Source organism: Leguminivora glycinivorella, chromosome Z (genome assembly GCF_023078275.1).
Source record: "Leguminivora glycinivorella isolate SPB_JAAS2020 chromosome Z, LegGlyc_1.1, whole genome shotgun sequence".
Taxonomy (NCBI): Eukaryota; Metazoa; Arthropoda; class Insecta; order Lepidoptera; family Tortricidae; genus Leguminivora; species Leguminivora glycinivorella.
The window spans coordinates 7,257,746-7,274,323 of NC_062998.1; the positions used below are offsets into that span (position 1 = coordinate 7,257,746).

General features: G+C 36.9%; 2 protein-coding genes across 3 annotated transcripts in view; both read left to right on the forward strand.

The window, feature by feature from the left end:
- LOC125240642 (nuclear hormone receptor FTZ-F1 beta) overlaps positions 1-6,487 on the forward strand; it is a 143,047-nt gene extending 136,560 nt beyond the window's left edge. The window contains exon 17 of the mRNA XM_048148638.1: positions 456-6,487. Within this exon, the coding sequence (XP_048004595.1) occupies positions 456-563 (108 nt within the window). The 3' untranslated portion in view covers positions 564-6,487. The remainder of the gene's footprint in view (positions 1-455) is intronic.
- A 2,848-nt stretch (positions 6,488-9,335) lies between these two features.
- On the forward strand, positions 9,336-15,051 carry LOC125240973 (zinc metalloproteinase nas-4-like). Of its 2 annotated transcripts, XM_048149201.1 has the most exons (7): positions 9,336-9,480; positions 10,093-10,305; positions 10,642-10,751; positions 11,066-11,264; positions 12,907-13,043; positions 13,898-14,150; positions 14,187-15,051. In XM_048149201.1, the coding sequence occupies exons 1-6, from the start codon at positions 9,363-9,365 to the stop codon at positions 14,129-14,131; spliced, it is 1,011 nt and encodes a 336-aa protein (XP_048005158.1). In that variant the 5' UTR covers positions 9,336-9,362; the 3' UTR covers positions 14,132-14,150; positions 14,187-15,051. The 2 variants fall into 2 exon arrangements, with proteins under 2 accessions (XP_048005158.1, XP_048005157.1); XM_048149200.1 differs by having other exon boundaries at positions 13,898-15,051.
- The last annotated feature ends 1,527 nt before the right edge of the window (positions 15,052-16,578 follow it).

Consider the following 16,578-nt stretch of genomic DNA (forward strand, 5'->3'; position numbering starts at 1 on the left):
ACACACACACACACACACACACACACACACACACACACACACACACACACACACACACACACACACACACACACACACACACACACACACACACACACACACACACACACACACACACACACACACACATGTATAGGTGAGACACTCGACCGTCTTGCCACAGTCGCTAGTTAAAGCTATGTAGTTGAGTAGTGTCTGAGCTTCATAAGAGATGGCGCTAGATGTATTCGCCAGACACGCCCGCCAAGTTTGGAGAACTGTTATTGCGTATACCGGAACTGCAGCGTACATGCCAGGTAACACACACATACACACATATATGTGATATATGTGAAACACTCGACTGACTTGCTACCTACTTTCCCCCGTCACAGATAAGTGAGAGTAGAAATTCCGCACCTCCTCTCATTTATTATTTTTCAAGCCATTAAACTAACTCAATATTCCTCTTTCAGTTCTTCATGCAAGTCGGCAAAGAAATGTTGAACCCGGCGAACAAAAGCAAAGATGGCGACGGTCCCAGCTTCAACCTGCTTATGGAGCTACTTCGAGGAGACCACTGACGGTAGACTCTAGTACTTGCTCAATATCGGACCCTTAGTAAGGTGTCTATTTAAACGCAGCTTCGAACATTTTTAAATTCTCGTTCGAAATTCAAATCGCGGAGACATTGCTCGCTGGCGAGCGTCATTTGTTTTTTCGTTCTTTTTGTTCGAAGTTCAATTACTCTGTTTGAATTGAATCAATGTACTGCTCAAAGCGTAAGGTGCTCGACAGTGACCCAGTAAATGTCACTTTCAATAAATGTGACAGAAGGGTGTCATATATTGGGCGTTAGCGTGTCGAGTACTGGTGCTTTTACCGTAATATGTAGTACGAGTGTGCGGGCGAGAATGAATTTGAGTGTAGTTTTATATTTTACGGTACCTACTACTCAGGTATTTTTAACCGTGCGTTTTAGACCAGTGACCATACCACGAGATTGGCACTGGCTCGATAATGAAAATGACATATTTCTTAGCGTGTGCGGAACTTTATACAGTGTGTGGCCTGTAATCAGAGCAAAAAGTTAAACTGTAGCTTGCACTTGTACGCTTTTATAAATAACTTATGTTTACATTTTCAAAACAATGTTTAGTTTAACACGCAATGTACTGCGACTTTTGTTATGTTAATAGCATGACAAGTAAATGTCAACTAAACTTATGACAATATTTAATTTGTATGAAAAGAGGGACATATAAAGTTCTCATAATTTTTCAAAGTAATTGTACATAATTGACATCATTTTGCGGAGTATAATCTAGATATGTTTATATTATTTGCTCGTATTACATGTGACATTCCGTATATATATGAGAAAGGATCGCTTGTCCTACCACGTCAGTTAGAAACGAAATGCATAGATAGTAAAATACCTAAAACGTTAGCGAATATAGAAGTCATGACGCGAAAGACTAAAGATTTCGTAGTAGCAAGAAAATCGTATGTATATTTACATATAGCCGGGTCTGCTCAGAGCGAGGCGCGTCACGAGGCAAATGCCTCGCGCGGCAAACGTGCTATGTAGACTTGCCTCGGGCGAGGCAGGTTTCTCGCTCTGTGTGAACTCGGCTACTTTATTCGCGCTTTTGCAATTACGTAATTATGGTAAATACCTATGATAGGTGGTTTGTAATTGTAAAAGTATAGGGTCCAAATGCTCATTAAAAAACTAGCAAACTGTCTCAGAAGTAATTTCTAGAAGGTTTATAGATATACAGGTTTTTGTAACATAATGGTGCCTGACATGGCATTAAGTATTTTTTAAGTTATGTTTTTTTTTCATGTGGCAAAAAAGTAAATTGTCCCATTTTATAACTCGAGATTGCCACTGACAATCGTATCACTCAGAATGTGAAATTAGTTTAGCCATTCTGTAAAATATATCGCGCTATGTACATATAGGTATGTATATGTGAAAATAACTTAATGATATTTTGGTAAACTTTAAATGATACTCGTATGTTTTGATACGTTTATGATATTAGGCTATCTGCTGCAATATGTCTGGTGAAATTTAATATTTACATATATCTATTTGTCATGTGCCATATGTTTAATATATTTGCCAAAACTGTAACGAATTCTGGCGTGTAAAACTCTTGTATGAAGGCATAGATGATAGTTTTAGTAATAACTTCTTTTCGAGTGGTCGTCACTCACTTTAAATTTTTACTTGAAATATTTTTTAAATGATGCCCTTACAAAAACTTATTATCATATCAAAAATTACCTTACATGGCCAGCGTATACTTTAATTTACAATGGCAGCTATTACTTATTAGTCGGGTCCACACAGAGCGAGGCATATTGCGAGGCAATGTGCTCGCACGGCAAACGTCCAATGTCGCCGTGTGTCAGCTGAGGCTGGTTGCAAGTCCGAGCAAAACGCGCTCGTTGCCTCGGGCGCGGCACATCTACATCTACATTTGTGTGGGCTCGAGTATTTTTTAACCTTTAATGATGGGACTTTTCCTTTATACGGATCATTTAACATCTCAGTCCTTGAACCTTTTTTGAGTCAATACCATTTACCTACTATCATAAACATTTCATAAAGTCATTCGTCGCAAAAAAACAGGTATTATTTTTGAATGCATTAACTTCAAATACAATTTCTTTCAGTATTATTTCACAATGCATTGTTTTTGAAATTATATTTTGATAAGACATATTTTTGCATTTTTTTTGTTTTTTTTTATACTACATAAAATTTCATAATGGAAGTTGGCCAAATAAGGTATTTTTTGTGTAGTTTATTAAAGTTATAGAGATCTTTATTATTTTGAATGAAATGTATTTTTTTCCCTTTGCTTCTGAACATGACGTTCAAATTTACATTTTAGATGACATCTACAAAATCTATGTTTTCCGTGTAATAAAAAAAATCATGCATGCATGTGTCGATAAAAAATATACATTTGTAGAAGACATCCACAAAATATTTTAGTAATACTCCTATGACTTAGATACTGTGTATAAACTTATTTTACGGTATAAAAATCGGAGTCAATACTTCAAAGGGAGTCATTCCACTAAACAGCAGATTATTTAACGTTTAAATTGTAGTCATTGATGTATATTATATAATGTTATATATAAAATGGTAGCTATTTTTGCGTGTATACTTATATGTAAGTATATAACTAAAATATTTGTTCATTTAGTCTAATAACATTTAAAAAAGGACTAATACGAAAATTGCTTATTAGCCGAGTCCACACATAGCGAGGCAATTTCCTAGCGCGGCAAACGTGCTATGTGGACATGCCTCGGCCGAGGCAGTGCAAGCGTTTTGCTCGGCCGAGCAACCTGCCTCGGCCGGGGTCGTCTACATTAGACGTTTGCTACGCTAGGAAATTGCCTCGCGACATGCCTCGCTCTGTGTGGATCTGGATAATTGATTTAGACAAATACTTTAATATACGTATACACTATAATTATACATTTGTATGGATATAAGTACTTTAGGCAATATGTCTATCTAAACTTAAAAACATCTTGCCCTCGCATTTTTTAAAGTAATACTAGACTAAGTCTAACATAGCATATATTTTTGCAAAAATGTCGCGATAACCTAACCATATCATACAGCAATATGTGCATTGTATATGTATATAACAGTAGATATTAACTTTTGTAGGTATATATTTTGTACGACAATATTTTTATAGTATGCTAATATTGCCTAGCCATAAACCCTTCCTATATTTTTTGTCTGTTCAGAAACTTTAAATGCTTTATAACCGAAAAGACCCTATATTTAAATATTACATTATCTATAAATATCGCCCTAATTTACCGCATAAACTTACATAACTCCGGTTTGATTCAATCTTTTTCATGTTATACGATATCTCATAAATACGCGTATATATATATATAATATATGTAATTTACTACTGTAAATCATACCTTTCTAAAGTTGAAAAATGTACAGTAAAAGTCTTCTTAGCAATCTTTTTCCCTCATCTCATATCTAAAGTTTATATTGTATCGTAAAACGTAAATGCTTTATAACTCTTGCCATTTCAATCTTGTCCTTTCAAATAAGCACTTTAAAATCAGCACTAAATATCTTAAGTCCAAGCGTATTTTTTTTAAGTATTCCAACTACACAATCCTGTAAGGAATATGTAGGAACTAAAATCAAGAGTAATTTACTACTGAACCAGTGAGTATCACGTTCGACCCTGACATGACGAAATCATAATAAAAAATAGACTACGACAGAGGGACGGACATGACCAAACTAAGGGTTAAATTACGCTTATTTAGTCAACAATACAAAATCGTATGAGGGTCACTCGCACCAACGAAAATGGAGGGTTAACCCGAGGTTAACCCACCATTTTATATGGAATTTGACAGTTCACTGGTTAATGAGTTAAGCGGGTGGTGCAAGTGGCCCTTATAGTACTCATAAATATAAAAATATTCTGACGTATTATTAGTATTATTCTGTTTCGACAGTCAGTGGAGAGTAGTATCAACTACTTTCATGCTTATGGTCGGTTAGCCTTAGAATTCATGGCCCTTTACATGAATTCTAAGGCTAACCGACCATAATCGTATATTTTTAATTTTTTGACAATCCCCATCGATTTCTCTGCTAAACCATTTGATTGTGCATAATGTGGACTAGAGTTGACTAATTCTATACATATTTATATATACAATCCAGCTATTGTTTAAAGCGTGACTCACGTGACAAGAAGTTGTCACACCCTGTGTCTGAAAGTGTAATTTATATTTTCCATGCTTTATGTAGATATACAGCCTTATATCATACGTACTTAGTATAGCGTAGATATGTCATATGTTAACCCAGGCATAAGGCTCGCCGGCTTGTGCCTTCACAGTAGCTATACATAGTAACTCATATACTTAATGTAATCTGTGCGCTTTTCGTAGTTTTATTAGGCTGCTGTTTTAGCGCAAGATTTCACATGTAACTCTTCAATCTTCGTTTCTGTTCCACGTCGGTTTATGTCAGAAACATCTATTCGTAATCGTATGGAATTATTGTATATGTATAGCCGGGTCCACAGTGACCGAGCAGCCCCCCGAGGCAATGCCTCGCGCGCAAAACGTTCGTACTCGTGCGCGCACGTTTGCCTCGCCCGAGGCAATTCACTCTGTCAGTCAGTTCAAAATAATTATGCACAAGCACAAGCGCATCTATTTATTGCCTTAAATCGTGAATTATAAAGTGTACCCTACCCTAGAAATAAACCATAGCCAAAATCTTCTTTTCAACTTTAAAATAGTAACCAAGGAGACATATCTAGGCTAAAAGTAACATGAAAAAGTTTTTTTTTGTTATTGGTACTGAAATAGGACTTTTATACGATTATTTTCTTTTTATAGAGATAATAGTAGGTACATAATAGTGGTTTTATTTACATTTCTTAGGTTTCCGAGATTAAATTATTAAAAGTGTCATTACATATTATTATTTGTAGCGTTATGTTTATGAACACTCAAACAATACTTGCCTAGTTTGAATACAAACCGTTAGAGGGCATTGTATGCTTAGTGTCTTATAGATGACTCACGGTAGATTGGGCTGGGCTTACAGTTTTGATAGGTATATATTTAATGCTGCATCCACACATATAGGGATTCGGCGAACAATTTTTTTTTCTCAAATGTAACGATACCAGCCAGGTACATATAATAAGATACAATTCCAGAGTTTGCTCTTTTTGTCATAGATGGCGTGATAAAATGCATATTTCGATAGTTCACCGACACGGCCTTTCTGACATGTTGGGTTCCCTTGCAAACATATTCTCCCAAAAGATCTTTGGTTTTGTTCTTTCAAACTACATAAGATCATTCCTTCTTACGTGACTCATTTATAAAAGTAGGTTGTCTAACCTAACATATGTCTATTTTATATATTATCCGTGCAATTACAAATATAATTATGGACATTCGTCCTATTCATAAATTATGTGTAATATATATTTCTGTGTGTAACACGATTGGTGCAATATTTTTTTTTCGAAGATGCATGCTTTTAGTTATTCCCAAGTGTTACCACCAAGTTGTTATGGTATGAACAAAAAGGAACTCTGTCGAAGTAACCGCTGGAAACAGCTAATAAAAAATAGCTGTTACCACTAAATTGGTAACAACTTTGAGGTAACATTTGGGAACATTTTTTTGTCTCGTACCCGAAGGGTAATTGATTGGGACTATATTATTAATTAAGTTTTTCCGCTAAAGTTGTTTGTCTATCTATATCACACAAAGGGTAAAAAGCGGCGCTGGCTATTTTCATCGAATAGATCCATAAATTCAAAGATGATTCAAATAAAACTAAATTCGATTAGACTACTCCGGTTCTTATACAAAACTGTATATAATTTATGAAATTTCAGAAAAAAATCTGATAGCATATCAGAATTCTCACCACGACATTGACACTAATGTGGTATATCTAATTATCTATATACGTATACATAAGTTACGCAGTATATAGCAATGCTCAACTCGTGGTAATGCAAAAGTTCTATAACAGTACAAAAGTCTCCATTTTTTTTTTCTAATAACTAACGCGATTCTTTTCGTTTCATAACCTAATAGATGAATATACGGAACCCTTTCCTTTTGCGTGGTCACGCGCGCTTGGCCTGCTTATATAGTGCTTGTATTATTTCTAGTATTAAGTATGTTAAGAATGTAATAACATATATAAACCAGTCAACACTGCCGACTATTTAGAATTGCTATGAGCAAACCGTTGCAATACTTATTTAATATAATATTCTCATACAGTAATAATGTATGTTATAGATGTAAATTGTGTGTAAGCGCTTGCATTTGATAATTTCCAATTGCAGTAAAGTGATAGTATAGTTTATATGTAATTTAAAGGCCCGTCTACACCTGGCGAATGTTGAATAGCGAAGCGCTCGCATTCGCCAATTGTGGATGCACCTTAAGGGCACAAGTACTTCATATTAGTAACGCTCATGTAAGTTTAGAGTTAAGACCTTAAATGTGCCACTGTATACCTCTACTGAGGTCTAGTTATAACTGTATAGGACTGCCGACAGCAAAGAGAGATGCATGACATTCTGTCTCTTTTTTACTTAGGGCTTTTTTTCGTTGAGATTTTTATGGAAAAAATAAGACATTTAGCTGTAAAGACTTATGAACTGATAAGTTAAGGTAGACGTAATTTTAGCGTATAATAATATTTTTGTATTCTTTAATATAATAAATAGATTTAGCAGGCGATGATTGACTCCTACGATTTTTATATTAAAAATTCATGGAAAAGAAAGAATGGTAACGTCCAACTATTTTTTAGCTTAAATGTTATTCTTAAATTTAGTATTGTAATGATATTCTATTATTTTGTAACGATTACTTATGGAAATATTTTTTTATATATAGAGAAAAAAGGTAATTACAATTTTTGGATTATATTTTGACTTTTATTCTTTTTATCGTGTTTAACCCCTGAAGCGCCTTGTTCCAGATCTGTCCCAGGCAATTTCAACTGTAATGAACAGATTGAAAGTTATTCATTCAGTAGCAAATTTTTGACAACGGCGTTCCAGGGATTAATGAACGTTTATCCCCTGAAATCTGCTGTTTCGGGTGTCCATGGGCGGCGGTGATCGCTTACCATCAGGCGACCTGTCTGCTCGTTTGCCTCCTATCCCATAAAAAAAAATCTTAAATCCCAATTAGGTTTATTGACTCCGTGACCCCAGGAGGAAAATCTAAATTCATATACTCAGTAGATATGGTATTATGTATAAATAATAGTCTTTTAGACCGAAAGTATTGAGTCTCTCAAAATGTCTGTAAAGCAACTGTTACCAAGAATCCGTACTTCTAATGTACAAAGTTCATGTAAGTGAATTAGGATTAACAGTAGAAATGAAACAGAAAATGTTTTTTAGAGTCCCACAGTACCACTGCTGGGCAAAGACCTTCCTTAGCTTCTTCCGTCCAACCCTGTAATCCTGTCAATTTGGATAGAATTCCTCAAAGGGCAATCCAAAAAATTTAATGAATTTAAAAATGCAGACAGATTTGATTTGGTCAAAAATTGAATTCTCCAAACATGTACGTAGTGCGAAAAACTTTACCTTCATACATATTTTTTAAGAAACGTTCGTATTTGTCATGCTAGTTCAGTCAATGTCAATACATCTTGTACTGAGACTGACTGAAATAGCATGACACATTCCTACGTTTCCGTAAAAATACGAAGGAAATTCTCTCACACAACTTGCCTTGTCGCGCGCGAGTCCATACTTGAAGTCGCGCTTGATGTATGGACTCGCGCGCGACAAGGCAAGTTGTGCTAAAGGGTCTGTAGGTACATATGCACCTACTCATTTGTGCACCTTAAACGTAGATCGGTTATAAGATATTGTCTCATTCATCATATTAAATCACATTTGTGTGTCTTTCCCATCACGGAACAATGGTGTTCCGGACCTTTGGGAGGCGTGCGCGGGGCCGAAGCCAACGCGTAGAGGCCCTTTCGACACTTTAATGACACTTATCACATTTTATCATTATGACTTAATCGTGAGTAATGAGTAATCCTTTTATTTTAATTGGTTTAATTATCCATACTTTCTATACTTATATTATGTTATAAATGGGAAAGTGTGTGTCTGTTTTGGCACGACGACGATTTTCGAATACTATATAAATAAACAGTATAAAAATTTTCTCTATTACAAATCTAAGGAGACACCTATAATGCAGTTTTATTACCGCAGCGTCAGCGTGTAGTCTACGAGTTATTCTAGACTGATTCTTGACGAAATTTTAGTTACGTTATATCCATAGCGCTAACTAAACGCCATCGTTCGAGATGTGGGTGGCCCTTCGAAACTTTAACATGTTTCTTCGCATCTAAATCTTTAATGCCAGCGACGCCTCCGTTACAGATCAAGAATGGACTTCGTTCGTAAAGGCCCATCGCCTTTGCCAAATTTCTTCTAATCAGCATTGCCAGCCGGCGTAGTCGAATGGCAACCGTGGACGCTACACGTCGACAGAAATGCAGTCTGGCTGTCATGCAAGAGCGATAGAGATAGATGGCTACGAAACAGATATTACCGTGAGCGTTTGTGCATTTGGCTACGTACCTACCCAGTACTCAATTGGTACCAGTCACCAGCGTAATCTTCGAATGCCAAGTCATACAGACACAAAACATGTATTTGTAGAAAAAACCGTTATTTTAATCAATAATCAGTATTATCTATTAATTACCTCGTTCAATCACCCGATAACATAATATAAATGGGTGTTGGATATGCGTAATTTTTATTATAATGTTCCGATTTGGTGTGTTATTACTGTTGGTGGTTGCGGCGGCGGCGGTGCCGCCTCTGTCGAGGTCCCGAGATGAGATAGAGGCGTTTAGGAGCTTTCTGGAAAGCGGGAAGACTGGTAGGTGGATCTGTAACGTAGAAAGTGGGACTTTCAAGGATTCAAAACTGATTTGGAGCATTCTATGAGCTGTTCCGTACAAACAATTATCTTTCGTGTGTTGCGATTTTATTTTGTGGCGTTTAGACATAGATTAAATGACCCTTCAAAGTCTAAATCTGAGTCTCTAGCTAAGAGTACAATCAAGAGATCCCTGTTAGGGATAAAATCGCCTTGGTACTTCCCCCTTCTTTCTTTTATACTATAATTGTGTCTTGTATACTTTTAGTAGTACAATAAACAGTTTACTTACTTATTTACTTCCAATCGTTCACATTCCTTGTCGTATGATATGCAATGCAACTGTCTGTGTCCCACCAATAAGGAAGAGCGAAGTGACAGTGAGACGCTACGGTGCGTAAACGATTGTACTATTGGTTACGTGCCCGCGTAGCTCACTCTGCGATATTGTCCAGCTACATCGATTACTTTTAATTATAATTACGATTTGCGTTACTCTCTTACAAGTCAATCTAGAAATAGCCTGTTTAATGATCCAAATATCCACCTGTGCCTTTCTGACATACCTCAATAGAATAGTTTGAATACTTAAGATTATTTTACGTATCTCAGACTCCGGATACCGAATCCAAGACCGCCAAGCGGCGAACCCCAACGCGAAAGTATGGGAGAACAGCGGCAAATACCAGGGCGACATACTTCTCGACGAGTTTCAAGTCCAGGGCTTGTTGGAGGACTTCGCGACCGGCAGGAACGCGTACGTCTGGCCGAATACCAAGTGGCTGAATAATGTGGTGGTCTATGAGTTCGCGCAGGGACACTTCAGTAAGTATACCAGTGCTAATTTTTGAATCGAGACTCCTGTATCCGCATCCAATACCGTCAAACGGCTAGCCCTATGCCAAAGCAAGGGCGGATCCAATGGTTAATGAATGGATCACTTGGTGAATTTGTAATATTCTCGGCACCTCCTTTTATTCCTAATACTTTTCGACCGCTCCGATGGAGATAGAAAATGGTCATAGGAAATTTGATATGAAATAGTTTCAATACAAAAGTTCTGTCAAGCTTGTACCTTGCACCAATAATGTCAATTTTAGTAACCGTGCACCAATAATGTTTGTTAAGTGTAAATAATTAGTAAATGATTTTTTTTTGCAGCCCAGGCCGCACAAAACGCCATATTGAACGGCATGGCGGCGATAGAGAGAAACAGTTGCATCCGCTTCAGGCTTAGAAACAATAACGACAGAAACTACGTCCGTATTACCGTAAGTATAACACGATTTTATACTTAGAAATGGGAGATCTTCTGGATTAGAATACTTTTTATTGCACACCTAAAATACCGTAAAATAAGAAGAGGTAAACAATACGCCATCCTATTGCTTAGAAGCGATCTCTTCAAAACAACAACAAAAGCTAAAGTAGGTAATCGGAACTTAATCGAAATATTCTTCTTAAAACTGCATATGAGGAAAGGAATGAGGGGAGCCTGTCCAGCAGTAGGACATTCTAGGCTCATCGAAATAAAAAGCAGTCTAATATCCTACGGTTTTAAAATTGTATTAATTGTTATCTCCAGAACTTCAATGACGGCTGTTACGCGCACGTCGGCTACTGGTCCACTCGTGGCGTCCACACCCTGAATCTCACCTGGCCTAGCTGTTCCCTCCACACTACTATTGTCCACGAGTGGCTTCACATCCTCGGCTTCGTCCACATGCAGTCTACACACAACAGAGACGACTACGTCAGGATCATGTGGGAGAACATCTGGCCTGGTTAGTTTACTTACGATTGGATAAAACTCCGAACCTTTAGGAGCTGTTCCCTCCACATGACTATAGTGTACGAATGGCTGCATATCTTGGGCTTCGTCCACATGCAGTCTACACACAACAGAGACGACTTCGTCAGGATCATGTGGGAGAATATCTGGCCTAGTTAGTTTACAACTGATTAACACTCTAAACCTGACCTGGCCCAGTAGTTCCTCCGACCTATAGCCTGTAGTCTTACTGCGTAGTTTTACCAGTTGAACCATTTGGAATTTTCTTCCCAATAGACTTACTGATTGTAAGACTTTGCTTTTTTTGTACGAAACCAGACGCGACAACTGTTTCGACGTTCCTATTTCTACATTGTTTGCCTAACAAACCTAACCTACCTATTGCCTAGCCCTCACTATCAGTAAGTCTATTGAGAAGAAAATTCCCAGTGGTTCTACTGGTAAAACTAGGTTGTAAGACTAGAGGGAATAGCCTTTTGTTCCCTACACACTCACTTTTTCACCTTATTGCATTGTAATAAGGTGAAAAAGTGGATACATCTCTTTGTAGTGTGATAGCAACTGTAATATATGATCTTATTAAGTGGGATAATTTACAATAAAAAAACTTAATTATATACAATATAAAACTTAATAATAACTATACAAAACGAATTGAACTAAATACTTAAAAATAAACTTATAATAAATAAAAATGATACTAACAGTTAAATAAGGAAAAAAAAAATGTCATAGAAAGAAAACCCCGTCCAGCGAGTCCTCGTGCGGCATCGACCCCAGAACCATTGCTGGGCACCTTTAATAAAATAGTTATCTTCGATAATCGTTAATCCGTTACTTAAAAAGTTAACTTCGTTAATCGTTAAAGCGATACATTTCGGTACATTTAACGGAAGTTAAAGTTAATCGATAATCCGTTAACACGTCATAAAAATAGGACTCCATTGTAGGTATTATGTATTTCTATTAACTAAGTATCCACCAAAAACCATTAAAACCTGTGACGCCAATCGGTAAAAAACCGAAATGTAATAATTACGGTTTCTTCGGGCTCTGTTGATTGGCTAAATCCTAGGTTTTACTTCGGATTGGTAATCATTGGGTCATTCATGCGATCGCGATCGTGGTGCGTGAGATTTGGGATGACAACTCGATTCTGTAGGACACGATAACTGAGTAGCGTCGGTTGCGCGATTTGTCTGTCATGCCTGATGATTGCACTCTATTCCCAGGTTAGTGATCGATCTAGCACGCGGAGCACGCCTAATAATTTAAGATTTAGAAGATCTCGAATAAGTGATCCAAAGTCGCTAATTGGTCTTTAGACTGTTTATAACCGATGGATCTGCTTTTACAGATAAACTTGGGGTGCTGGATTAACGATTAACGGACTCTATGAAATTTAACGGAAGTTAACGAATCCGTTAACATTTTTAAAAGTTAACTTAAAAGTTAATCCGTTAATCGAAATGTTAACTTCGTTAATTAACGATTAACGGATTAACGAGTTAATGCCCAGCTATGCCCAGAACGTAGTAGTCCGCTTTGACAAATGGCCTCCTCCCTATGTATTCTCATACTTCATCTTTATTACTCATCTTTGCTAGAATACTGATAAGTTTGAATCGCTTCAGGCACGGAGCACAACTTCGACAAGTACGCCACGAACATAGTCAACAACATGGGCTTGCCCTATGAATATGCGAGCTCCATGCACTACGATGGCTACGGATTCAGCATCAACGGACGCCCCACCATGGTAGCTTTATATGTAAGTATACTTAATTCTTCATAATATCATTGCATCTCCAAAAACTCTCATTTAGTGAGCAGGATACTAAAGAGGAAAAATTTCGTACATTGATACGCCATCGCCATATCCTATTTTACATCGCATGCGCATATCATGGCCCATAGACTGCCGGGGTGCCTCACACAAGTAAGACGACCGGACGATATCGGCGTGTCTATGCATTGCTACCTCTTGCTTTTAACCCCCGACGCAAAAACGACGGGGTGTTATAAGTTTGACGTATCTGTCTGTCTGTCTGTGTGTGTGTCTGTCTGTGGCATCGTAGCTCCCGAACGGATGAACCGATCTAGTTTTTTTTTTTTTGAAAGCTGAGTTAGTCGGGAGTGTTCTCAGCCATGTTTCATGAAAATCGACCACTATGTCGCGGTCGGGGGTTTTTTCGAAATTTTAATTTTGTGGTTAGGTTAGTTAACAGACAAGGACGAATAATCTTGTATATAGGCACACCATCACATGCGCATAGTTTGCCGGTAGCCCGCCGTCCTTTATGGTAAACTAGCTTTTGCCCGCGGCTTCGCTTGCGTTAGAAGAAGACAAAAAAGTAGCCTATGTCCACTCCATCCCTTCAACTATCCCCACTTAAAAAATCACGTCAATTCGTCGCTCCATTTTGCCGTAAAAGACGGTCAAACAAACAGACACACACACTTTCCCATTTATAATATTAGTATGGATTAATATTAACTAGTATAGTATTAGTATGGACACATAGGTAAGACAGGTTAAGCAATGTATTTATACAAACTACAAATGCGAATTTAATATCTAAGAGTGAAAGTGTTTAATGTAAATTTAAATAATTTTCTCTACAGGACAGGCAAGGAGTGATGGGCCAGCAAGACTACGTAACCTACTGGGACTACCTGCGCGTGAGACGCCACTACAACTGTCCCGGGGCGTGGAGCGAGGAAGTACAAGCCGACCAGCCCCCGCCGGCGCCAGAGACTCCAGACACTCAGGAGGATCAACAGAGTGCGATGTTAACAAACGTTTTGAAGGAAAATAGTGGTGGCAGGCGAATGATGATATTGATTGCTGTATATTAGGGAACATAGGGCACAAGCCCCCCCCCCCCTCCCTCCTCCCACCACCCCGGGTGACCAAGCGTAGTATATGCCAAGACCCCCCCCCCTGTAGTTTTCACGTAGTAATTATTAATAAAGTTTTAAATCAATTTTTGCAGAAAGTTGTTATAAAATTTAATATTTGATTTTAATTGACGCGTGTTTGTCATCTTTTTTCGGCCTTTTAAACAATAATTTTCATCTCATCACCTTCACCATCATCACCAGCCTATATATGCGTCCCACTGCTGGCCTGGCCACGGCTGGGCCAATATTCCACTGGTTACGTGAAGAGAAATTAGACCCCCCCCCCTGCCCCTCTGTGACCAAGCGTAGTATTTTGACGACTCCCCTCCCCCCTAAACGTGTCAGTTCTCACGTATTTGAACAAGTGAGAGCATCTATTTGGGTTTTTGATTGGGTCGGGTCGCAGTGTACCTACTTACAATAGAGAAATGGCCTTTTTTGAATGAAAAGAAATATTATTTTTAGGGTTTTTAAAGACTATGCGTTACCTACGGATATGTTTGAAGCCGGTGCGCAAAATTTGAGTGAAAGATGTTAAGAATAGGGGCAATATTACTTACATACAAATTTGCCCTATCGTTCTTTTGTGGAGTATGTAAAAGAGTGATAGAGAGGTATAAAAGAGGAACATGTTGCGCCGACCGCGAATGAGGCAAGCAAATGATAAAGATCGGTATGGACCTTTTGGAAAACATAATTACATTAATTACTTATCAAAACAAATTATGCCTATGATAATAAGTAGGTATATATACTCTATCCTTAGTTTGTAATCATTTGAAGTTATCTATAATGTATAACCCGATTGTATTGTTATTTAATTACGATAAATCAAACTTAATGATTCCAGATAAATTTCACGTGACTAAACTACATATCCATATACTACCTTACTACCTAATATTATAAATGGGAAAGTGTGTGTGTCTGTTTGTTTGTCCATCTTTCACGGCAAGACGTAGCAACGTATTGACGTGATTTTTCAAGTGGAGATAGTTGAAGGGATGGAGAGTGACATAGGCTACTTTTAGTCTGTTTCTAATACCCTACTTCCCTGAAATGGGGTCTGGAAGTTTGTATGGAACAATACGCTTTTTTCGAATTTTACGCGAGCGAAGCCACAGGCAAAATCTAGTTGAATATAATTGACATACGGTTGACTGATAAGATAATCCTATTATTTACAAGAACATGCATAATTTAATCTTCAAAGATTAATATTTAGAGTAGGGCAGGGTTTATTTACTTTATTTCGCAAAATATTGATTTAAACTTTATTGCACAAAAGACAAACTTAATGTACAAAAGGCGAACTTAATGCCATGAGGCATTCTCTACCAGTCAACCTTAAGGCAAAGCAGAAAAGATTGTAAGCGGTGCATTGGAAACAAAAGAACAGAAAAAGAAAATCTAAAACATATTTACATCAAATAATTGAAATAATACTTATGTATTATTTAATACCTCTAATACATAAATATAATTTAATGATATATACATATACTCATATGATACATAATTGACAACATTTCATATTTTTGAGTACTACTTTTTATTGTTTGGTTTGAAAGAACTTAATACTAAAAGATACACGTATTTTTTTATTTGTCCAAAAACTGCTATTTTAATGAGAAAATCTTCTTATTACTACTTCGAGCAGAAAGAGCGTAAGTTACAAACGTCAAGACGCAGCTTCGTGACGTCACATGTGTTGTTCCATACACCTAAGAAAACGACAAAATCTTTAAAAAAAAATAAAGTTTTAACAGTCAGCTCAAACAGTCCGGTATGTTTGACTGTCAAGTGTCACTGTCAACCCATAGTGAATGACTACGAATCATAGACTAAGCCATGAAATTTTTAATATCTTTGCTACGAACTACTACGAACTGTGATAAGTGTCACTGTCAAACTCAAGGGACATCCCAACTGGAAGATTTTTTCTTATATTGGCAGCTCTAAATCAGCTATTTTACGTCACTTCCCCTTTAAACTATTTTTATGATTTTTTATACTAAAAATACGGAAAAAAAAATTAAAAAAATATTTATGTGATCTACAAGCGTATATCTCGAAATGGTTTTCGATTGAGGGACATTGAAAATTTTGAAACGTTGTCAATTAATATATAAACATTAAACTTGTAAGATAGATTAATTCTTCTTTGAACTACCAACAATATCTTTCATAAATTGCAGAGATGTCCTAAAATGTGAAGTTTTCAAGTAAAACGTATCGTCTTTGGTTACCGCTATAAATAGTTTTACTTATGAAATAAAAAACGGATTATATCGCGTATAGTGAATTTACAATTTAAAAAAAAAACATTATACGCGATATAATCTGTTTTCATAGTTTTATTTAAAAGGTATCGGTTTATGCGAATTACCTGTTATAAAATT

Coding starts and splice junctions, on each gene's coding strand:
- LOC125240973 (XM_048149200.1), top strand. CDS start 9,363: ATGTTCCGATTTGGTGTGTTATTACTGTTGGTGGTTGCGGCGGCGGCG. Junction 9,481..10,092: donor TCTGGAAAGCGGGAAGACTG/GTAGGTGGATCT, acceptor TACGTATCTCAG/ACTCCGGATACCGAATCCAA. Junction 10,306..10,641: donor GTTCGCGCAGGGACACTTCA/GTAAGTATACCA, acceptor TTTTTTTTGCAG/CCCAGGCCGCACAAAACGCC.